Genomic DNA, 25,059 nt, shown 5'->3' with positions numbered 1-25,059 from the left:
AAACAATCCGAAATGAAGTGCATGAACTCTAAGTTGAAGATGTTTTTAAGGTCCCATCACAGAAGTGGTTTACTCTAAGACAAATAGTTGATCTGCGAATTGAAGATAGGAGAGAAATTAAGTGAATAGCTATTCACTTTGTGATAATTCAAAATAATAAAACTGACCTACTTGGGAGGCAGTATGTGTGTGTTTCCTAGAATGCCTTGCTTGAGATAATTGAAGCTGATGATGACTGATGATCCTTTCCAACCCTGGAGGCCTGGGTTCCCCCTCTATGGTTAAGAGCAGGATTACCATTCAGACCACCTCAGTTCTGAGTTCTGGCTCTGTCACTTACTGGCAAGTTATTTCATCCCACTTGCCTCCATCTCTTCATTTGTAAAATCAGAATAAAAATAGCACATATACCCCATATAAAGCTTGAGATTGAAAGATTTAATCTGCATAAGTGGCTGCAAACAGCACACAGGATGGATAAATAGAAGCTTTGGTGGTTGGCAGCAGCAGCAGCAGCAGCAGCAGCGGTGGCGGCGGGGCGGGGGGCATCACCATCCTGTGCAGAGGAAGGAGACTCAGGAAAGGTAAATCATGCGAACTTTAATAGCCCCGCCAGAAAGAAAAGATCCCACTAGGAAAGAGACGAGAGCTGGCTGTTTGCTTCAAAACCTGCAAAATGGGTATAAAAACACTTGCACCCTGAGCAGGGTAACGTTTTTATCAGTCTCTGTTGATATGGGCAGACTCCAGGTACTGGGAATAAAGGTTGGAATTCTACTTGAGGCTCTCTTTTTGGGAGTCGCTGGGTCCTGCTAGGTTCTGTCTGGCTCCTTACCAACAAGCCAGTATACTGCCGGCTTTCAGTCAATAACAAATGATGGAGAAAGAAATAAGCCAACTGGGATGGTCTAGCTTGCTGCGAGAGATTCCTTAAGCGCAGGAACAGCAAACACAGCTAGCGCTTAACTTAACTTTACAGTTAGCATACTTGCAAAAACCCGCTATGAAGGACCCCTGAGACAGATCCTGCCAATTGGTTTAGTAGGGGTGCGCCTTCTTTAATGCAATTATTTAGTGAGCGGGAGTGGGGGCGGATATCGCGCCCTGAGGACTCGCCACCCTCAACCCCGCTTGAGGATAGAGGAAGTCTATTGGGCATGTAGGCACTGATTGAAAAACAACTTTGTAGCTTATTTATTGAGCAAAAGGCTCCACCTTCCCACGCTGCCGATAATACTCTGCCAGGCTGCCTAGTCTTACCCATGAGAACAACGCGCCTACTGCCGCGGCTGGACGATTCCTGCAGTGCCCGGAGCCTCCCGGAGCCTGGCGTTCGCGGGGGAGCCAAGAGTCGCAGATGTGAGTCTGCTTTGTCACCGCCCTCTGAGCGACTTTGGGCAAGTCGCTTAGCTTTCCTGATCTCGGATTTCTTGTCTGCTTAATGCAGGGAAGGAACCAAACCTGGATGACGCTAGGGCAGCGGCAGAGAGCCGGGTGGCTCGGCCCGGGTGCGGCGAGCGCCTGCCGGAGCGGAGCGCGCAGCGGAACTTCTGTCCCAAGCGTGGCGTGGCGCGGCGCGGCGCGGCGCAGGGACCCCGGAGTGCAGGGCGGGGAACTCCCTCTGCGGGAGCGCAGCGGCGGCGCTCCTCCTTTCTCCACACGTCACGGGGACCGCTCCGCGTTCTCCCATCCCGGGCCGAGGGAAAGCAACTGCCTGGCAAGGGCGTGTGGCCGAGGTGGCGACCAAGGCGGAGGTCGCCAGTGGGCCGCCCCGACTCCCACCGGGTTGGCCTCCGCAGCTGCGGGGCCCCTCATTCGGGGCTCCCTGGGTCCCTTGCGTAAGTCGACTTGGCCACGCAGGCAAGAGAGGAACGCCCGGGGTTGGGGGTATCCCGTGGTGGTAGGCGCCGTGCCCCTGTTTCAGCCGCTGGGTGGCCGGGACACCTCGACCCTCTCCTCGCGACTTTCACTTTCCCCGAGGGAAAACTTGGGCTCCAAGTCCTTCTCGGGGATGGGGGTGGGGACGTCTTCCCGGGAGGGCCTCCTCGGGATCCCGGACTGAGCCCCCACTTGGCTTAGCGCCAGGAGCCAGAGGGTCCCCAAAGGAAACTGGCGGGCTCGCAGAGTCGCGGGGCAAGCGGGCGACCCCGGTGTACACTTAGACGAAGCCGCAACTCCAAGGCTCCGCGCGGCACCCTAGCCCGCGGCAGGACGCTGCAAAGTTCCCTGAGGCCCGCGCTGGGAAAGGGCAGCGGACGCGACTGGGCGCGGAGTAGGTCCTAGGAGACAGCCCGCGGCCGCAGCGCGCAGAGCCGAGCCGCGGGCGCGAGGGCACCGTTTTCCCGGTTCGCCCCGAGGGGTGAGAACACGCTTGTAAACCCCGATTTTCCGTGAGCCAGGATCCCTCTGTTTCGGCCCTTGCTGAGAGACATCCATACGCGAGGAGCGTGAAGGAGTTGCTCCTGCAGCTTCTCCTCTAGAGCCAAGGGGGTTGGGGCGGAGGGGGTTCTCTTAAGAGTTCTTTGCGGAGTAGAGCTGCTTCCCGGGCCGGGCCCTCCGCAAGGACAAGCTTCTGGCTTTTTAAGGTCAAGTTTTCCTGCCGCAGAGCCGGCGGGGATCGTCCCCCTTCTAAATGCCGGTGCCTTCCCAGCCGGCTGGGAACCTGCAATGATCTAAGCCGAGTTGACTTTACCGTCTTTACGTGGGCGAACGGGCGAACGGTGCGAGTGGGTGGGTATTGTTTTGTAAATGTTAAGAACTAAGCTTTCCGGAGTGGAGATGCTGTGGGAAACTAGAAAACATCCTTTTGCTGAGCAAACGGAGGGGTGATGTTATCCCTGGAGCACACCCCCAACCCCTTTTTTCTTATCTTTAGAATTAAAGAGCAACAAACCAGAAGATTAAGGGAGTTGGGGATACTATTAATTCGTTTAGATCTCTCATGTGATTTGGAAGACATAGAAATCACCCTTTTTGATCTTACATGCATAAAACATGCCCTTATTATTAAGCCATCTTTTAGCCTGACATTCTAGAAACACAGTTCATTTTGGCAGCTATGGTTGATAGTGTCTTGAGGAAGAAAAATCTTTGAAAGTGAATTATTGCTAAGAACTGTTCTATGTTGCACTTTCTAAGGATCCAATTCTGTGTGAACAATGACCATTAAGATGTTGTTGAATTATCTTTCACTTGTATTAGGAGAGAAGGAATAGCCAAAGAATGGGATTGTGTGGCACCGAATTTTCACTCAGGAAAACTACAAGGAGGGTGCCCTTGAGAGAGAAGTTTATTACTCTTTTCTTTGGAAAGCAAGGTATATAGTGGTTTGCTAAAAGTCACATCCGCACGGAGGCAGATAGGGGTGAATGACATAATTGGACAGTAAGTCAGAGTTGGTGCTGGATGGCTGAGGGGAGAGTGGTGAGAGAACCGGATGAAGCCAGGAGAGACCAGGCTGGCATCCGGTAGGGGTGGGGGTGGATGGTGGGTGGAGTCTTAGGACAGTTTCCCATCTGAAAGTGTTCTAAAGAGATGTGAATTCAGAATCCAACTCTGCTGCATGAGGAGTGTATTTGAGGAACCCCTAAATAAACAGGGCTGAGTCAGGGTCTGAAAGGGTGAGGTGGAGGCAGGGATGACATAGTGACTAGACTCAAGACCAACTCTGAAATGACTTGGAAACAATTTTATGGAAAGTGTGAGTGTGGGGAGACTCCCTCTAAGCTTGGGTGCTGTTGTTTTCGGAAGCAGGGGGCACTGTTGAAGGAGCAGGTGCCAGGAGAAAAGTCAGTGGTTTGGTTGGGTCTGAGCAGCTTTTCAAGGTTCCTGAATAGCAATGCTTCTTAAGAGGCAGGATGGAGCGGGCCCTGGCTGACTCTCCAAAACTGGTTGTCACCTGTGTCAGGAGTGGAGTTTGGAGCCTGGGGTGGGCAAGAGGGATGCTGACTGAGGACTGGCAGCTGCTCCCAGAGAGGTGAGACAGAGGGATGGCTTTTTTAAGATGAAGGAAACTTACACATATTTAAATGTGAATGGGCAAGTTGGAAGAAGTTGAACATACAGACTATCTGGAACCCTTGCCCCTTGAAGTATTAGGTAAAAAGCAATTTGATTGGGATGATATTTTAATATCAACCTCACATAACATAAACTGTCAGTATCTTACAACATATGAAATATGTTTGAGCAATTTGAATTTTTACTTTCTAGATCATGCAGATTTAATGTTTAAGGGAAACACAGATGGTGTTCACACAACAGAGCTGCAGCATGGGTAGGAGCAAGGCCCCTGGAGCCAGACTTGGCCCTGTCACTCCATAGCTTTGTAACCTGGCATAAGTTTCCTTGGCCTGTCTGTCTCAGCTTCCAGGTCTCTGAAGTGTCAGACTTGTAAGGACCCCTGAGAGGTATATGCTGTATACCTCCTTGTGGACAGATAAAGATTGCATAGGTGCCTCATCCATGCACAATGTGTGCATCATGCCTGGCACATAGCAAGGTTTCAGTAAGCCCTGGTGCTGCTGGCTTCGTTATGATGATGTTATTTCTGTGATGTCATATCTGTCATTTCTAGACATAAAATTTCAGACCTGGAGAATTTTGAAACTTGGCCAAGACCATAAAGTCAAGAGTAGCAATTTGCTTAAAACATTTGGCCCTGAGATGCATGAAGTGCATTTTTTTCTAATTATTATTATTCAGTAGATTTTGAATGTTTTTATTTTCCTATTTCTTACTTAGGATATAGTCTCATCATAACGAACATTTTCCATTAAATTCTGAATACAAGTCAACTTTTCAAGTGCTCTTTATCAGGAGTTGACAAACTCTCCTGAAGCCTGTTTTTTTTTTTTTGTTTTTTTTGTTTTTTTTTTTTTTGATACTGAGGATTAAACCTAGGGGTGTGTAGGGCCTTGCTACATTGCTGAGGCTGGCTTTGAACTTGTCATTTCTCTGTCTCAACCTCCCAAGTCACTGGGATTACAGGTGTGCACCATGGTGCCTGGCTCTGAAACCTAATTTGTTTTTTTTTTTTTTTTTTAAGTTCAAGAGTTAAGAATAATTATTACATTTATAAGACTTGTGGTAGACTTCAAAGGCATGTGCATATCTTTCTGTCATCTATCATCTGTCACTTATCTATCCATCATCTACCCATCATCTGTCATCTATCTATCCTTGTCATCTATCTATCTATCATATATATATTATATATCTATATATCATATACATATGATATATAGATCATATATATATATGATCTATATATCATCATCTATCTATCTATATCTTCGGGACAGAAATCCTAGCACTTATCAATATATTCATGTATTTCCTCTCATTTCTCAAAGGATTTTATGGAAGCAGATGACCCTCAAAAAAAAAAAAAAAAAAAAAAAGTCAAGAGTAGCAAGTTAAGACCAGGATCTATTTGGCCTGACTCACAGGCAGGGACACCTTTCACCTAGTGTGTCAACAAGTGCCAGGTACTGGATCTGGTTCAAGATCAACTATAATAGGAGGATCCAGTCACTGCTCGCCAGAGTGCAGTGGAGCAAAGCAGACATCAGTGGCAACACTTACAGACTACCCAAGCAATCTAGAAATGTGTGTTTGGTATTAATTTGCATTGCTTTGCATGTCATCTTACATATGCATTCCCATATGCTGGTAAATTTCCCCAGTAGGAGCAAAGGCTGAAGTTTCAAGTATAAGAGAGAAAATAAAATTAACCAGGAATCAAATGCAGCTGTTTCACTCTTAATAGCCTCCTGGGAATGGTGGGCTCGGTGCTTTTAGGAAAAGTATTGGATCTGTGTTTACTGTTTTAGAAGACAGGGGAAGCCAGATATCATTTGATAAAAGCAGGTATATCTTAACATGTTGGGGAGCTTGATCTATCAAACAAAACAGAAAAATACAACAAAAATAAAAAATAACCAGAGAAAACTTTCATATAAAAATGCCAGAAAATGAAGCAGAAGCAGAAAAAGAAGGCTTTATGAAGCCAAACTAATAAGAAACACTAAGGGTCAGCAGGTAACGGTTGAATTTCTGCTAAGCAGTATGAAAGTTTAGAACAAGTATTTGAGCCTTTAAAATCAATTAATTCTCCCTAATTTGGATTTATTGGGAAATGGGCCATTGTATCTTAGTAAAATCTCATGAATGCGGAATATCCACAACCAAACAAACAAAGTACAATTCTCTTACTTAGAGCAATGGTTCTTAAAGTGTGGTCCCTGGGCCAGCTAGCTGCAAAGTAGCACCTGAGGACTTATTAGAAATGTAGGTTCTGACCACTCAAATCTGCTGAATGGAACCTCTGGAGATGGGGCCCAGCAATGTGTGTTTTAATAAGTTCTTTAGCTATTTGGAGCAGCAGTCATGCCTGTTTTTTTCACTTTTTCAGCCGTAACCTTAACTTTTCTGTATTGTGATCACCAGCTTCTTGCTGTGCCACTTCACTTCCATGCTTTGCTGATCTGGGAGATGGTTGAACGGAGACTCAAACCCATTGCTCAGTGCATCTGCTCAGAGCAGAGAACAGCAGGGTGGCTGATCCCTTCCCTTCCTTGGTCCAAGTCTAACCTGATGGGAGATGCTTTCTAAGATCCCTTCCTTTCAGCCTTAGCATTCTGCAGCTCTGTAGTCCCCAAGCTGTCCAGGGCCATGGAGGTTTTGTTTCACTGCCTTTTTCTTCCTTTGGCAGCCTCATACCAAACAAACTGTGACTCATACCAAATGTACAGTCAGCCAAAACACTGAACCATCCTCCACAGATGCTCCTGTGAAGCCACATTTGTCCATCTAGTAGGCGTGCAGTTAATTTTCTGGACCTAGGAGTTTATCTCTTAAATTTCATCTTACTAGATCCAAGTCTGACACAATCTGTTTGGGTTCTATTTCTGTCAACTCCCATATAAACTGATGTCCTCTTCTCCCTTGGCCACTGAGGTCCTGGCCAAAGAATTAATGATGATGTGAGTGTCTTTATTAGTAGCCGCCTCATAGCTAATGAGGCTCAAAACCATGGACACTTTTGCAGTCGTATGGGGACAGCACTGGAAGAATAATAACTGGGTGCGGCGGTGCCCGCCTGTAATCCTAGCAGCTTGGGAGTCTGAGGCAGGAGGATCATGAGTTCAAAGCCCGCCTCAACAACTTAGCAAGGCACTAAGCACTCAGTGAGACCCTGACTCTAAATAAAATATTAAAAAGGGGCTGGGGATATGGCTCAGTGGTTAAGCACCCCTGGGTTCAATCCCCAGTGCCAAAAAAAGAAAGAATAGTCACAGTCCTGGCATCATTCACATTTGAATTACTGTTGTTCTAAAGTACTCCCTCAGATGGTTTCCCTTTTTAGGCCCTTGTTCTGTAACTTCATTCCTGGTGTCTGTCACAGCACAGCCATCATGAGCATATTGTAAGTGAACTTGGAGATGGCTTCACTATCCCTGTATAAACCATCAGTTTGGAATTTTATTTATTTATTTATTTTTAAATATTTAATTTTTAGTTGTAGTTGGACACAATACCTTTATTTTATTTATTTATTTTCATGTGGTGCTGAGGATCTAACCCAGGGCCTCGCGCATGCTAGGCAAGCACTGTGTCGCTGAGCCACAACCCCAGCCCCTTGGAGTTTTATTTTTGTTTTTGATTTGTTTTGTAGGTGACATAGAGGTGAGTTTCAGCTTATTTATAGTCAGATTTAAAAGAATTCAGAAATCTAGGAAGCAAAAATTGTGCCTTTCTTTGTTTTACCTTCTAGAACTTGACTTTGATGCTAAAGTCTAGATTTAATCAAAAGACTCAAGTTTATCTGATTATTTTTTTAATTTACAATTTTGCTGATACAAAATTTTGCCCAAAGGAGCTAGAGATGTAGCTCAGTTGGTAGAGTGCTCACTTCACACACACAAGGCCCTGGGTTCAATCCCCAGCACCACCAAAAAAAAAAAATAGCCTTTAGAGGAACACAGTGACATAATATAATGACATAAGAGACGTTTTAAAAGGCAAAAATCAGAACAATTTCATGGGGGCACTGCCTTATCATGGTTCTTATTCAGACTCCACTGGGCTTCCACCACATTAAAATTCCCACCTTAAGCCAAACATCAGATTCCCCATATCTGAGCTTGTTTTCCTTCTGCAAGACACTACCAGGCCTCTTTTTTGGGGGGAGGGAGAGAGCTGTTGTGCTGGTCCTTGAGCGTGTTAAGCACATGCTCTACCACTGAGCTACACCCCACACACACCAAACCTACTTGGATGACATGGTCTCCCTTACCGTGATAAACAAAACCAACCCCCCCCCCCCCAAAGTGCCTGTAGATAGTAAAGTTCTCTGTAAACTTGAATCTCCCTTGTAAGGGAGACAGAATTTCCATTTGACCCTCTTAGGGTATTTTGTGTACCTGAGAATTAAGTTGACATAAGAAAAACCAATAGAGAAAAGCAGACAAATGTATGAATGTTACATGACAGCAGAACCCTCATAAGGAAGTGAAGATCCAGAGACAGATGAATACTTACATTGTGAATTGGACAAAGAGTATTAAAATGAGACAAGGCTGCAGCTTAATGTGGACTGGGTGGAGAAGTGACCAGCAAGGTAAGGTGAGTTTAACAGTAGTGCACATTTTCCTGAAAGGGCCTCAACTTTCTGTCCTCCTTGATAGAAATGATACTTGCTCATTTTGTTCAGGAATTTCATCTCTTGCTTTAAAAAGAAACAGTACAAAGCATATGATCTTGCCCCTCTGCTTTTCAGGGGCCTTAAATCAATACAGCATTATGTCAGAATGCCATATTTAAGGGCAGCATAGTCTTAACCCCTTTACTCTGTACTTTATGCTCTTTGGTTGCTTTTTATTCTCTCCTGTCATCTCTTGTTGGTTTTTTAGCTTTTGTTTCCTACTCTAGTTAGGGGGAAATAAACACAGTTGTCCCTTTGAGGAGGGGCTTCTGAGTTGTTCTCAGGCCTGTCCAATGAACCTTCAGCCCTGGAGGGTTTGACTTGTTGGCCCATTTCTTCTCTGGTTGTCTACAAGACCCAGCCAGCCCAGGACAGAGCAGCTGGTGCAGACAGCCACTGAGGATGGGCAGTTCTGCTGGGACGAGGAAGAACAACACCTAGCATAGCTCCTGTGCTCACTGAGGTTCCTTTTCTTTCTCCTCCCGTGTCACTGCAGCATATTTGGATATCTGTGTGTTTGCATTGACACCCCCGTGTTCCATCTTAGAACATGGGGATGGCTGGCTCTGTGCAGCCCTCAGTAGCATCATCATCAAAAGATAAGACTGAGGGGCTGGGGATGTGGCTCAAGTGGTAGCACGCTCGCCTAGCATGCATGAGGCACTGGGTTCGATTCTCAGCACCGCATAGAAACAAAATAAAGATATTGTGTCCACCTAAAACTAAAAAAATAAATACTAAAAAAAAAGATGAGACTGAAAATGCACTAAGAGAAGGGTAGGGAGATTGTGGAGCTGAAGAATGTGGGACGAAGAAGAGATCCCGAGGAGAGAGGAACATGGAGTCAGTACCAGTCAGTACCGGCGAGAAGAACACGGAATAAAAGAGACATTTTCCAAGAACAGCTAGTGGCTTGTGCTTTTGGAGAACTGTCTCTATATGAACAAATTCAAACATAACAGAACAACTGGGATTTCTTTGGGTTGTGTTATCAGATCACCTAAGACCTCACTGTTATTTCTCCGTATTCCTCGAGGCAGGAGTTTCTAATTGTATTCTCGCTTGAATCTAACACAGTACCTCCCTGGCCCACGGTAAAGATTTGCTGGATGGGTGGACAGCCAATAGAAGGGGGAAAGAAATAGGATTCATAAGAATATAAAAGGGGCTGGGATATAGCTCAGTGATACAGCAGTTACCTGATGTGGGAGGCCCTGGGTTTGATCCACAGCACTGGGAAGGTGGGGGATATATTACTCCAAAGAAGTGAAGGCAGAGATTTGAACAGATATTTGCACATCCACCTTCATAGCAGCATTATTCACAATAGCCAAAAGGTGAAAGCGATACAGGTGTCCACTGGCAGAAATGGATGCCCAAAATGTGGTTTATACATACAATGGAATATTATTCAGTCTTAAAAAGGGAGGGAAATTTTGGCATAGCTACAACACAAACGAGCCTTGAAGACTCCTATATTTAGTGTAATAAACCAGTCAAACATTGGACAAATACCATGTGACTCCTAGTAAATGAATTCCTAGGATGGTTTAATCCATGCAGGCAGAAAATGGAATGGTGGCTGCCAAGGGCTAGAGAGGCATGAGCCAATGTTGGACAGGTACAGAAGTTCACTGGAAAAGATGAAAATCTGTGGATGATTGGTGCTTATGGTTGTGGAACATTTGTGCTTAATACCACAGGGTCCTTAACACTTAAAAATGGTTAAAATACTCGATACATTCTCCATGCATGTATGGAAATATTACACTGAACCCCATTAATCTGTACAATTAATATGCATTAATAATTATTTCTTTAAAAATGACTAAAGCGGAGCCAGGCACACTTATAAAATCAGCTACTCAAGAAGTTGAGACAAAGATTTCAAGTTTGGGGCAAGCCTAAGCAACTATTGAAACCCTGTCTTAAAATAAGAAATAATTATAAAAAATAGTAATAATAAAAGGTGGAGCTCAGTGGTAGAGCTCTTGCCTAATGAGTGAAGCCCTGGGTTCCTTCCGTCCTGGCACCACAAAAAAAAGGCAAAAGTTCAAATGATAAATTTGGTTACATGTTTTACCACCATAATAGAAAAAAAAGAATACTTTTATGATCAACTAATTCATAAGTTTGGAACAATAAAAGTCATTTTTATAACCAAGAAGTGAAAATATAGATTAGAGAGCAAAGATGGCAATGACTCTAGACTTAGAACTGTGCCATCAAAAATATGTTGCCTGAATCCTGGTACTGAGAGGGACTTTCAAAAGGTTTTAATCTTGTCCACTCCTCATTATCCCCATAATTCTCTCTTAAAAAACAAAAACAAGGGCTGGGATCGTGGCTCAGCGGCAGAGTGCTCACCTAGCACTTGCAATGGTTGGCCCTGGGTTTGATCCTCAGCACCACAAAAAAAGAATAAAATAAAGGTATTATGTCCAACTACAACCAAAAAATAAATATTCAAAAAAAAAAAAAAAACTTTCTACTTTGAAAAAGTTCAGGCCTGCAGACAAGTTGAGTGTCCATCTGATTTCCTCCCCCTCCACCACAAGAAGGACGAAAGTTTCTGATGTGGCTTCAGCCCCAGTCTGCCTGATGGAACTCCATGGCTGTGGCCTCTCGGAGATGGTCTCTGGGTACAGGAGTGGGCGAGGCATGTTGAGCGTGAAGCCTGTGCTGGTTTGCGGAACAGCGCCTAGTCGGTGATACCCAGCTGGTTCCAATGCCTTTGATCCTGACCATCATGCAGCTCTGTGCTAGTCTGGTTTTTCTGCCAGAATGTACCCAGCTCATTAGCTTGTTTAGTCATCCCAGTAACCACGTGAGTTGGTGCCCTGGTTGCTGTCACAGACAGAGACTAACTGGATCCATGGCATCTTGTTAATGGCAGACTTATTAATGTATGCAAAGGCTGAGCAGGAGGGTAACACAGAGGCAGGTGAGTGTGTGGTGGTGAGAAGAGGCATGGGGTCAGGAAGAAGGGGTGCAAGGGAACATTCAGGAAATGGCTCAGAACTACTCCAGATGTCTTGGATAGCTATATGTTACTGACAACTTGGGAGGAAAAAAAAAGCAAAACTAGCCCTAAAGTCTCTCTTACATAAGAAGCTCTCTAGAAGACACTCCACCTGCAAGGTGACCTTTGGAGATGATGTGACCTGGGACCAGAAACTTTACACAGAGGAGGTTTGCCATACCCTGAAGGGGCTTAACTGAGCGTGGTGAGCAGACTGCAGTCCTTGCCAACATCAGAGTTAATTTGGTAAATCTTGCAGACTGCCTTCCTTCAGATGTTTACCTAAAGCTTCCATCTGCCTCCAAATATAAATGGATGAGAAGTTCAGCATATTTGAGGCATATTTTTGCACTTGGCTATATACAGGATTATTCTGTTGTACAAGTAGATACTTTAATCTGGTTTAAATTTAATTTTGCTCTTGGGTGTGTGAATGTGGTTAAGCATTACCCTTTCCCTGGGACCATCTTTCAAAGTGCAAGTTGCCTAAACATAGAAGTGTTCATTTTTCTCATGTAGCAAGAATTCAGAGTGGGTGTTTGCTGCTGCCTATTCAGTGGCTTGAGGATTTGGAGACTAAGATCTCCAACAGTCTTTTGGTCTGAACCTCCTGGTTCCAAGATGGCTACACGTCTCACCATCATGTTAGAGTTCTACCAGAAAAATGAAAGAGGGGGAGGAGGGGACAAAAATAGCATGCTTCCCACCTGAAAATCAAGCTCCTTTTAATAAAAACTATCTCAGATATCCCACATGATATTTCACTGATAGCTCCTCTACAGTGGAAGTTGAAGAAGAAACCTTTCACAGAGACATGATTCTGCCACCAACAATGTAGTTCTGTTTGTAAAGAGAAAGGGGAGGACAGATGTTGGAAGGTCACTGGTGGTCCACCAGAGTCATACCTGCAGATCTATTTCTTAACTCTATTTCACTAGTCTGTTCTGGCACTGGCTCGCACTGTTTTAATGGTATCATCCATTAGAAAATCTGAGGTCTGGTGTTCCTTCTGCTTTCTGTATAGCTGGTATGTACGCTGGCTGCTTAGTAAGCTAAGCAGTCACTGTGCTTGTTTATTCTAATCCCCTGCCTATTGAGACCCCGTTGTCAAGATGGGAACCACTGCTGGAATGCATCCTTGGAGGAGGTGCCAGATGCAGAGAGAGCTTCCTGCAGGCATTTCTAGATTGGACTTTCGGTAAGACAAAAATCACGGCTTTTGAAATTCCTATTTTAGCAGAGTATTCCCAAGCAACTGCAGATTTTTACTTCTTCTACCCCTTTCAGTTAATTTTGAATTCCTGGGTCTTAATTTTATTGTGTCTATATGCACACACGGTTCTGAGGGCAGTATACACGTTTTAAACCAAGAAGCACAGACCTTCGGCTGAATGAGAAAGCCAAACCCAGAGTCACTGATCTTGAGGCTTTTTTGTTAAGTGTGGAAGCGCATTGAAGTCTCCAGCTGCATAGTGAAGTCTCCGCCATATTGGCAGAACCCAAACACAAACAAGCTGATGGGAAATGGAGTGTGTCTAATCCATTCACCAGCAGCTTGGCCTGGCCTCAAGCCATTCCTGACCTTGATACTGTTGATTCACGTTCATTTATTCCTCTGCTGCCTCTGAATGTAGTTATTTGAGGACATGAGATATATTACTCTGAAGGCACGGGTAGAAACCAGGTACCCGTGCCTTTTCAGCTGACTGCAGAGCCTTTGAGGAATTAATTTTGGCCAGTGCAAAATACAGAGTTGGCCATATAAATGCTTTCGGGGGGCTGGGGATGTGGCTCAAGCGGTAGCGTGCTCGCCTGGCATGCGTGCGGCCCGGGTTCGATCCTCAGCACCACATACAAACAACGATGTTGTGTCTGCCGAAAACTAAAATGTAAATAAAATATTAAAAAAAAAAAATGCTTTCGGGGCGGGGGGGGGGGGGGGATCATGCCCATAGACTCTGGGTAGGGAAAGTTACTTTATGTCTAATACAATAAACATACATTTTAAAAAACAGATGTATTTTTTAATTCAGTTTTTCTCCTTTATTGGAGAAGAAGCCGAAATATTCTCAACCCACAATTTAAATTTAGAACACAAAACATAACATGTATTTTGGTTTTATGTTGTGCCCAAACTGACTGAAATGAGAAGGGTAGAGAAGGAAACCCTAGAAGGAATGAAACCTCTGTTTCATAAAGCTTGAGAAGCAAAGATCTAATAAATAAATTATTTCCTTTTTGATAACCCTTTATGCCTAAAAATGGGTAAACATTGAATGTAAGCTCTTTTCATCAAGCTAAAATCTGAAAGCATAGGTATTTTTGAAATCTACCCTTCTTATTTAAAAAAAATCTCTTTAGAGAAAAATTCAATGTTTTGCTTCACAATGAAGGTCACAAATTATTACAAAGTAAAAACGTTTCATTGGTTTCATTATCTCATTTTAGACTTCCGGCTAAAAGTACGTTTTGTGTATTGGAATTGCTGCCAAATCCTTACTACTGCTTTGCTGGTTACAGGGTTCTTAGCTGTCCATGTGACTTTGCCAGCTAAGATACACTAACAGCTTTTGATGTTTGCCCTGTGGACAGATGAGATAGAGCCCAGAATCAAGTCGTTCTCTTCTAACCAGTGTGACTATAAAAAGGCAATTAAACTTGGCACTTTCTTGCTAGGCTTTTGCAGCCTAGATTTCTTACAACCATGTGGGACCAGCAGCTGGTCAACACGTCCTGATGTGGGTTGCTCATATCCATGTAAACCTATACCCTGTGACTCTCCTCCAACATGAGAGGCTCCAGTGAAGTTACAAGCGGGAAGCATTATAATCTAAAGAGGCAGGTAACAGTGACTTTCAGAACCACTATTCTCATCAAAGCCTCTGTTTCACAGTCTTGCAGATGAAGTAGTCCTTTATCCAAGGAAGGTCATGATCATGGTCTTGGTTCTTGCAAACCGAAGCAAACTTTCTAAACAGAAAGCTATCAAATGAGGCATGTTGTACAGGGACTTCAGACAGCAGCCCCTTGGATGAGAGCCAGCCTAGTTCACCAAGCTGGGAAAGTTTTACAGGACCTCTGATTTTTGGCAATGGAAGACTGCAAAAGCCCTGAGGGGAAGTATGTTTTATATATTTGCATTGTTGCAAAATCCTTGCTACTGCTTTGCTGGTTATAGGGTCATTAAGATGACAGCAAACAGGGATCCACAATGAGCCATTACAGTTTTGCCACATCTGTAGGATTCCCCGCAAAAGATGTTGAACTTGGGGAGAAGCTCATAGCTTCCGCAATGCAGTGTTACAAACGCTCTTTAAGCTCTGTATAGAATGGGTTGTCATTTAAAATTCTTTGGTTATAAGTCTTCCAAAAAATATTGAACATACTGGGGGAAAAAAACACAACTCAATGGTTAACTAGAAAACTATCTTCGTGACTCTCAAAATCCAAGACAGGTGTATCTACATCATTCTGAAAATCCAATGAACAATTTTGAAACTTCAGTAAAAACCTTTGACAAAAAAGAATGTTGTCAAATAGTGAAAAATAATAATTAGAAGGTCAGCATAGAGGAATAATAAATGCTTTCGAAAAATAAAATGAACAACATGTTGACTCCTTTTTAGTTTTTCCGAGAAAACTTTCCTCTCACGGAGGTTTTCATACCTACTTAGTAGACAAATTTGTGGACCAAAATTGTCTTTTTTTCCTAAGTTCTTCACATGCACTCTATCATAGGACCCCTGTAATAGCACTATTAGATTGAAAAGCCATTTTCCCATTTCACACATGGGAATTAAAGACTTGCCCAAGATTAATAGTTTGCTGGGGTCACTTGAGGAGTTTTGGATGGCAGAGCCTGGACTAGAATTCAGGTCTTCATTTGTTCCATTGAGGAACTAACCCTGTGCCAGAATAGATACTGAGGTTGGAGAAGTGAGCAAGCCCTTCAAGGAACTTACGTGCCTGCGTGGCAATGGATAATAAAGAAGTAAAAGTATGTCAAGTGCTTAGAGGAAAACCAGGAGTGTGATAGATAGGAGAGTGATTTGGGCAGAGTGATCATCAGAGAGGACCTAAAGAAGACATTTCTCCTGACACTTGAAGGTCCAGGCAGGACAAGGTCCAGGGGGAACTGGTCTAGACTTGGGAACAGCAAGTGCAAAGATCCTGAGGCAAGGAAGAGGCTGATGTCCTAGGAACTCTTATAGGACTGGTGTTACCAAGAGCTTAAGAAAGAAAAAGAGTAGAATAAGATGAACTGGGGAGAAAAGCAAGCATGGGAGCTGCTGGGCTTCATGGTCATGGAAAGGATTTCCAATTTTATTCTACATGAAGTGAAATCCCAGTAAAGTGTTTTATGCATAGGAAGTGGGTCTAGGGAGAGGGGTTGTTTTAACCTATGAATTTTAAAAATCCTTTTGGCTACAGTACAGAGAATGGAAAATGAGGGAAGCCAGTTGGGAGATTGTTTTATACCCAGGCAAGGGTTGATGCTGGTTTGGATTAGGGTGGTTCCCACAGAGTAAAAAGAAGTGAGGAGATCTGAAGTACATTTTGGATGTAGAACCAAGAAGGTTCTACTACTGCCAAGGCCTTGAAGAGGTGGTCTCAAGCTGCACTTAATAGTGAAGGCTCTGAAGTTGGATCAGAGTTAAAAATCTTGACCCCTAGCTATATGACCTAAGGTAAGTTATGTATTTCTGTGACTCTGTTTCTCAATCTGAAAAAAATGAGGGAAATGATAGTATCTACCTAAGGAAAAGAATAAGTCAGTCAGTGTAAATAATACTAACACTCAGCACAACCATTGAGAAAGGACAGGTAAGTGTCCCCACACCAGCAATACAACGACTTCTGTTGGCTTTGGTCAGAGTGGTCTTGTTGGAGGGGAGCAGGGAAGTAGGCTGGACCGAATGCCACCATAAGGGGCCTGGATAGGAGGGGTTAGGGATCCTTCCTTCTTCTGCTTGGTGGAGAGCAGTTAGACATACTGCTATGATCTAAAATTCATATGTTGAAACTTAATTGCCCATGTGATGATACTAAGAAGTGGGGCCCTTAGGAGATGATTAAGCATGAAGGGTGGAGCCAGTATGAATGGAATTAGTAACCTTATAGAAGAGGTATGAAGGAGCAGTTCACCCTGCTATCATTTTTCCCTTCTGCCTTCCACCATGTAAGGGCATAGCAACAAGGTGCCATCTTGGAGGCAGAGAGTGAGCCTTCATCAGACACGAATCTGAAACTTGATCTTGGACTTCTCAGCCTCCTGCACTGTGAGAAATTAATTACTATTGTTTATAAATTACCCAATCTAAGGTCTTTTGTTCTAATAGTAAGAGTAGACTAAGACACACATGTAAGGGGGCCATATGTTCCCAGCATCCCAGGAATGAAATGGGGTTAAATAATGGGTAGGCACTTTTGAAGGGGGAAATTGCCTTAAAACTCCTTTTTTTAGTTTTAAGATTTTTAGTTTTAAGATTTTTACTTCTAGACTTCTCCAGGAATTGTGGGTTTGTTAATTAAGCGTTAGTGGTGAAGACTTAGAAAAGTGAATTCTATTATTTAATTGTTTTTCCCCCATTGAAAAGTATGTTGCCTCTTTTAGACATTGCGTACTCTCTAATAATTCACAGACCCAGTTTAGGGTAGGGCTCATTCACAGTAGAGTGTGAAATAAAAGGAACAGGGCAGTGCCTATATAGGAAGACTGTCATTGAAAAGCAAACCAAAAGGGGAAAGGGGTGTTTTTATTACAAGCAGCCTGGAAATAGTGTTCTCCACAGGGTCGGTGCCAGACAACGGGTCACTGCTGAGCTTTATTTTCTTCTGCAGACTTTTCTGACTTCTTGATTTTTTTTTTTAATGGAAGCGTTTACTTTTATAAATAGAAAATAGCAAACCTTTTTCTCTTGTAGAAATTGTAGCCTTATTATTTGAGGGTTGCTTGGCTCCATTCGTATTGTGGTTTTCTTTTTAATATTTATTTTTTAGTTATAGGTGTACACAATAGCTTTATTGTATTTTTATGTGGCACTGAGGATTGAACCCAGTGCCTCTTGCATGCTAGGCAAGAGCTTTACCTCTGAGCCATAACCCAGCCCCCCTCCCCCCTATTGTATTATTGACCTGGTCACACCACTGTTGTGTTTAAGGTAGTTGCTGTTTACCTACTGTTGGTGTGATAATTATTTGCCTTTGAAATCTTCCCTCCAGAACAATATGTGTGTAAGGTCATCGAGAAACTTGTCTGTCTACTTCTTTGCACAACTCTTGGGATGCTGTGGGGGTGTTGAGGAAGTGCGTCTGGACTGAGTCATCCTTCCACCTACCAGTCTTGGTCCAAAACATCTTCAGGTTTGGCAATGAGCAAGTCATCAAGGGCAGAATCAGTGACCTCGCTGAAATCAAGTAACTGCAGTAGAAGGATCTTCGCTTGTTCATCCAGATCAGGGTTATGGGTACTTTGGGTTTTTGTTTTTAGTGCACTTTATATCACTGTCCTTAAGTGACATTCTTCTTTGTAAGACTTTAAGAAAGAAACAAAATTCTGACGTTTCTAAGTCAATAAGCTCTTCATACCCTGTTTTTTAAAAGTGACATATAATAAAACAAAGTTGAAGAAGATGAAGTGGTCCAATAGGGAATATTCTCCTGGAGAGAAATTTCTCCCAGAACATTTCCTAAAACAATTAGTAATACTCAGACAGCCCAAATTGTGTCACAGATTACTTCAAGAAGAAATAACTCAGTAACTCCCTTGTGACAGGAAATGAGACGAGTGTCGCTGGTGGCAGAATCCCTCAGGATGAACTTGCTTGCTTTTCCTTTAACTGATCCCGATGACTGAGGATTGACTGATCTCTTCCTTAGCTCTGTGTCCCCAGCCTCTGACTGCAGGAGCAGATGTGACTCAGGCTTTCCTCTTATCCTCTATGTCAATCATTTCTTAAACCAGGTGGAAGGTCTCAGGACCTCCAACATGGTGTGAAGCTCATTTCTGCTTATACTTTAGCACGGTTTGATAAGACATAGGAAAAAATTAGTCAAGGGCTAAATTGTTGTGGGAAATATGGAGGATTTTTTTTCTTTATATTCTAAGAGAAGGTGCTGCATGGAAGGGTAAGAGTGCATCTCTGGAACAAGACTCTCTGCGTTGGGTTTTCAACTAAAGCACCTTCCACATCTATCACCTTAGGCAGTTTGTAATTGCTTCATGTGCCCCAGTTTCCTTTCTCCAAACAGAGGGAATTCGGAAGTACCTGCCTCACTGACCTGTTGAAGGGATTGAGTTATTACATAGAAAGTATTAGGCAATGCCCCAAGTAAGCACTGTTTCTTGGGTGATTCTACATCAATAATGATATTAAATTAGTATGGAAGCTGGGATGGAGGTAGTCAAGCATTACTACTAAAATATTAAATTTATGTTGAGACTTTTGGGGAAAATAGGAGGTAGACTGACAGATAGCAACAGGGCTGGGGCTAGGGCTGGGCTTGGTGGGAGATCTCTTGCCTTACATGCATGAGGCTCTGGGTTCCATCCCCAGCACAGCAAAGAAAAAAGTGTGAGGGTATCTCTGGGCACAGTGGCACATGCCTATAATCCCAGTGGCTCAGGAGGCTGAGACAGGAGGATCACAAGTTCAAAGCCAGCCTCAGCAACAGCAAGGTGCTAAACAACTCGATGAGACCCTGTCTCTAAATAAAATAAAAAATTGGACTGGGGATGTGGCTCAGTGGTTGAGTGCCCCCTGAGTTCAATCCCCAATACAGGGAAAAAAAAATGTGAGGGCTGTGGGGATGATAAGCTACGGGTCTGGACCGGATTTTCGGGGATGTATTTGCCATCAATGAGTAGGAGTAGCAGGGCAGTCTGGAGAGTGAGCTGGCGGGAGGACAAGGACACATTTACCAGGCAGTCATGGTCTGGAGCTGTGCTTGAGCGCTTTGCAGGCATTCCCTCCTTGAACTGTCACAGTTGTTTTACCTGTGGGGACAGATGTGCAGAGGCTGAGGGGATATGTCTGAGGTCCAGGTGCTAGGTAGGCCGTCCCTGAGCTGAATTGCAGGGCTTCCAAGAGCAAGCTAAGCCCCTGCCCCTTGACCAGGACGTGTCATGGTGGGATAGTGTGGGCCTCCTCTTTTGCTTGGCACCTGAGCAAGGTCTCTGCTCTGAGCAGCTTTGTCCTTCCTTTATCACCTCTTACTTTGATCCAAAGAGTGAAAGACAGTCATTTTTCAACATTGCATAAAATTGTCTCGTGAATTCTTTTCTTTAAAACATAAGTTCAGCAGGTCCTGTGTACTATATTGGAAAAGCCCCAAGACTGGAGACAGGCAAGCTGGGCTTGCGGGAAGGGAAGGGCCTCTTGGGAGCACTGAGCCTCAGTCCTCCGGTGGCTGGGAATTAGTCTAATTCTCACTGTGGGACGCAAAATGAACCCTCAGAGAGGTTAACTAGTTCAATCAAAGATTTAACTACCAAGTGCTCCTCCAGGCACTCAAGCCCAGGTCTGTGGCATCCTGAAGCCCAGCTACCTTCTTCTCTCTCTCCCAGGGTCCTGACCTGCCTGAGTCATTGTGTGCAATTCTTGGTTCCTAAACGGAGTCACGCTCAGAACTTCTCTCCTCAGTCTCCTTCCACCGTTCTTGATTCATCATTCTTTCTCCTCTTGGAGAGGAAGCCTCCTACTCCTTTACAGCCTGGGCTTTAAAGTGGCCAGCTTAAGAGTTTTTTGGAAAGCTGCAGATGACTACAGCCATTTGGCCCCGGATGCAGTGACTCACACTTAGTGCACTTAACTGCGGTAGATCTGTTTTCCTGCTGCTTCCTTAGAGGCTCCAATAGTGCCTGGGAGAGCTGGGGAGAAGCTGGTTTGAGGAAATGCTTCATGTAACATTCCTGTCGGGAACTTAGTGAGTAGTGTTTTTTATTGAATTGTTATGGAACTTCTTCCACCTGAGCTGTAGCCATTAAGCCTTGCCAAGAAACCTTATTTCATTGTCACTAGGAACTTGTACCTATGTGGTGAGAAACTCCGCAGGTCACTCTTCCTTGTCCGCCTGGAGAGGTGGGAGGGGAAATATCCCTTCTCCACGGGAAGTTATTTGCAATGTAACTCTAAGAGTATTCCTTGCCAACAAAACACTTGCCTGCTTCCTGCCCTTAAGAGGAAAAGAGCCAGTCCCAAGGTGTTTGCAGAAGGTGGCCCTGCTAACCTGGTCTCCTAGGAAACCTGTGGCCAGCTTGAGGTCAGCCTTGGCCCCACCCACTCTGGTCAGACCTAGGTCAGGCATCAGGAGCTCCTACGCTTCTACTCTGGAGGCCTCTGGAGTTCCTGTGACAGGTGGCCGGAAAGGGAGTGGGGCTGCTGATGGGCAGGTATCAGTCGTACCCACCTCTACCCTAGCAGCTGGAGACCCCGAGGCCATGCTGCTTCCTGCTCTTTCCTGAAGAGCTCACTGGGAGGGACTGAGGTGTTATGCAGAAGCCCTTGGGGGTGGGGGAGCCAAGCTGAGGTTGGGGACCTTTGTTTCTTCCTCTTACCTCCTGCTATGCGGGTCCTCTTGATTGGTTAGTTAGTGCCTCTCATACCCATGATGATTTCTTGCCCACCTTGGAAGAGGCCAAGTACCTCTTCAAGATTTGACAGAAACTCTTTCATACTAAAGGGCATTGTACCTCCATGTTTTTACTTCTTACTTGGGGAAGGAATGCTTTTATCTTAAAGGACTTTCTAGCCATGGTAAGCAGACAAAGAGGTTTTATTTTGACTCGGGACAGGGTAGCATTGGAGGACAGCTCCTTTAAAGAATTTCAAAGTCTGACCCAAAGGCTGACAAGATTTTCCCTTAGCGAGGTCTTTGTGAAAGTAGTTCAGAAAGCCAGGAGCGTTGGCTGTCCCTGTACCCTCCCCCTCTTGGAAATTCACTGTAGTCCCCTGCCTGGGAAAGCTCAGAGTTGACAGAGCCGATTGGGACAGGATCCTGACAGCACCTCCCAACCCCTTTGCAGAGTTCCCTGCCACCTTCCCTCTCCCGGGCAGGCAGTCCTGTCCTGAGATGCCCTCTTTATTTTTGGAGGTCTAATCCATCTGAAAGTTGAACTAAGATAAATGTTCCTTTTGGCCTCATGTGAATTGTTTGCATCTCTGAGGACCTCTTCATACATCCGGTTCTCTAGACCCCTGTCCAAAGAGGAGCAATTCCTCCACAAATATGATAAGCAGAAATGCAGAATATATAAAGCACATAGTGCAGTTGGCTCTCCACATTTGTGGTTCCCTCATATTCAGCCAAACCCGAGTCAAAAATATTTGGAAAAGAAAACTCTAGAAAGTTTTATAAAGCAAAACTTGAATTTGTGGTCCACTCAGTGCTATGGCTGATTTACATGAATGCAGTGATGCACAGGGATTGTGAGAGGTGTTATAAGCAATCTAGAGATAATTTAAAAAATTAAGGGGAAAAAGTAGACAGGAGATTATGGATCTGTTATATGCAAATGTGGTGCCTTTTCCTACCAGGACTTGAGGATTTTGATAGCCATAAGGTCCTGAAACCAATCCCCCAGAAGGCTAAGGAGTTTATCTTCCAATCTCTTTGGTAACCAACATCTCTCAAATTAGGTATAGTTCACATAGAATTTCAGAAAAATACCACCACTGTACACGTTTCCATTTCCTGAGTTCTGTATTCTTTTAAGGGCAAGAATCTTGTTTTATTATCTTTGGGTCCAGCATTCTGCCAGGCATGTGGTAGCTACCTGTTTTAGTCAGCTTTTTCGCTGCTGTGACTGAAAGACCTGACCAGAACAATTGTAGAGGAGGAAAAAGGTTTATTTAGGGGCTCATGGTTTCAGAGGTCTCAGTCCATAGATAGCAGGCTTCATTCCTAGGAGTTTGAAGTGAGGCAGAACATCATGGTGGAAGAGTGTGGTGGAAGGAAGATGCTCACATGATAATCAGGAAGCAAAGAGGAGTGACTCCACTTGCCAGACACAAATATATATCCCAGAGGCACGCCCCCATGATACACATCCTCCAGCTATATCCTACCTGTCTTCAGTTATCACTCAGTTAACTCCTTCAGGGGTTTAAGCCATTGATTGGGTTAAGGCTCTCATAATCCAATCATTTCTCTCTGAAACTTCTTGCATTGTCTCACACAGGAGCTTTTGGGGGACACCTCACATCCAAACCATAACAGCACCCAATAAATCTTGAATAAACTGAATTCTCTTAATTCTTAATATTAATTAATATCTACTGTTCCTTTTTCCTCTTACAGAATGAAGATATTCAAATGTTGTTTTAAATACACCGTACAGCAGAAAGTTTTCATCCTGTTTTTAACCCTATGGCTGTTCTCCTTATTAAAGCTTCTAAATGTGAGAAGACTCCTCTTCCCTCAAAGAGGCATTTACTTAGTTGAGTACTCCTTAAGTACTTCACCTTTTGTAAGGAACAGATACACCCATGTTAAGGATGAAATCAGGTATGAAGTCAACTGTTCAGGTATCTATGAACAGGAGCCTTTGGAAATTGGCAAGAGTCTGGAAATAAGAAGGCAAGACATCATCGACTTGGAGGATGATGATGTTGTGGCATTGACCAGCGACTGTGACATCTATCAGACTCTGAGAAGGTACCATCAGAAGCTAGTTTCAAAGGAGGAGAAGGGCTTCCCAATAGCTTATTCTTTGGTTGTCCACAAAGATGCAATTATGGTTGAAAGGCTTATCCATGCTATATACAATCAGCACAATATTTACTGCATCCATTATGACCTTAAGTCAACTAACACCTTCAAAGTAGCCATGAACAATTTAGCTAAGTGCTTCTCCAATATTTTCATCGCTTCCAAATTAGAGGCTGTGGAATATGCCCACATTTCCAGACTCCAAGCCGACTTAAACTGCTTATCAGACCTTCTCAAGTCTTCGGTTCAATGGAAATATGTCATCAACTTGTGTGGGCAAGATTTTCCCCTGAAGTCAAATTTCGAATTAGTGTCAGAGTTGAAGAAACTCAATGGAGCCAATATGTTAGAGACAGTGAAACCCCCTAACAGTAAAATGGGAAGATTCATGTATCACCATGAGCTCCAACAGGTGCCTTATGAATATGTGAAGCTACCAATAAGGACGAACATCTCCAAGGAAGCACCCCCTCATAACATTGAGATATTTGTTGGCAGTGCCTATTTTGTTTTAAGTCAAGCATTTGTTAAATATATTTTCAACAATTCCCTCATTAAAGACTTTTTTGCCTGGTCTAAAGATACCTATTCTCCTGATGAGCACTTTTGGGCTACCTTAATTCGGGTACCAGGGATACCTGGGGAAATTTCCAGATCAGCCCAGGATGTGTCTGACCTGCAGAGCAAGACCCGCCTTGTTAAGTGGAATTATTATGAAGGGTTTTTCTATCCCAGTTGTACTGGCTCCCACCTTCGAAGTGTGTGTATTTATGGAGCTGCAGAATTAAGGTGGCTTATAAAAGATGGACATTGGTTTGCAAATAAGTTTGATTCTAAGGTGGACCCTGTCTTGATTAAATGCTTGGCAGAGAAGCTTGAAGAACAACAAAGGGAATGGATGACTTTGTCTTCGGAAAAGTTATTTATGGATAAAAAGCCCACGATCATATCATCATAGTAAAACCAAGATAAGAGGAGTTATTGGAGTTAATATGGAGTTATATACCATGCCAAGCCCAACGACATTGGAACTTAATCTTATCAGAGTTTGAAAGTCACCTAAAGTTCCATGCACTATAAGGAAAGCCACCTAGACTTTGATCACAAGAGTTGAAGTTGATTTTTTTTTAATGTTTGTTTTTGCTTGTAATCTCACTGAGCTAAATCAGAGAGCTTAAGCTTTCAGTCAGTTATCAAATATTTACTGAGCACCCAACTCTGCATCAGGTACATTTTTTTAGAAAACATTAAGGAATTAAATCCAAGTTGTAATGAGTTGCACAATGCCCTCAGGAAGCAATGGCTTACTCTCATCTCACGGCAACCTCAGTATCTTCATGTTCTCCCATAACAAGGATTCCACTGAAGAAGCTGCTGGAGTATGTGACAATCACATAAACCACCCATTTCAGGAGAGTGTATAAGCACAGTGACCAGCATCTGTTTGTCTCTTAGTTCAGATCCCTAAATGTTTCTTAACCATTCGAATATTAGGAGGAGAGATTCCACTACCTCAGAGACACTCAAAGAACCGTCTGATTGCTTGCTTGCCAAAGCATAATTTACCTTTTGGTGCCTCATGCGTCTAATTCAGGGCTGAGGGGACTCTGTTGGTGTGACA

General features: G+C 43.8%; 1 protein-coding gene across 1 annotated transcript; it reads left to right on the top strand.

The window, feature by feature from the left end:
• Window positions 1-1,687: 1,687 nt before the first annotated feature.
• Gcnt4 (glucosaminyl (N-acetyl) transferase 4) lies at window positions 1,688-25,059 on the top strand. The gene is made up of 2 exons (XM_076856082.2): window positions 1,688-1,838; window positions 23,028-25,059. The coding sequence occupies exon 2, from the start codon at window positions 23,029-23,031 to the stop codon at window positions 24,394-24,396; it is 1,368 nt and encodes a 455-aa protein (XP_076712197.1). The 5' UTR covers window positions 1,688-1,838; window position 23,028; the 3' UTR covers window positions 24,397-25,059.

This window comes from Callospermophilus lateralis, chromosome 5 (assembly GCF_048772815.1).
Source record: "Callospermophilus lateralis isolate mCalLat2 chromosome 5, mCalLat2.hap1, whole genome shotgun sequence".
In the NCBI taxonomy this organism is placed as follows: domain Eukaryota; kingdom Metazoa; phylum Chordata; class Mammalia; order Rodentia; family Sciuridae; genus Callospermophilus; species Callospermophilus lateralis.
The sequence above is the reverse complement of the archived record's forward strand: the minus strand, read 5'-3'. Positions and strand labels throughout refer to the sequence as shown.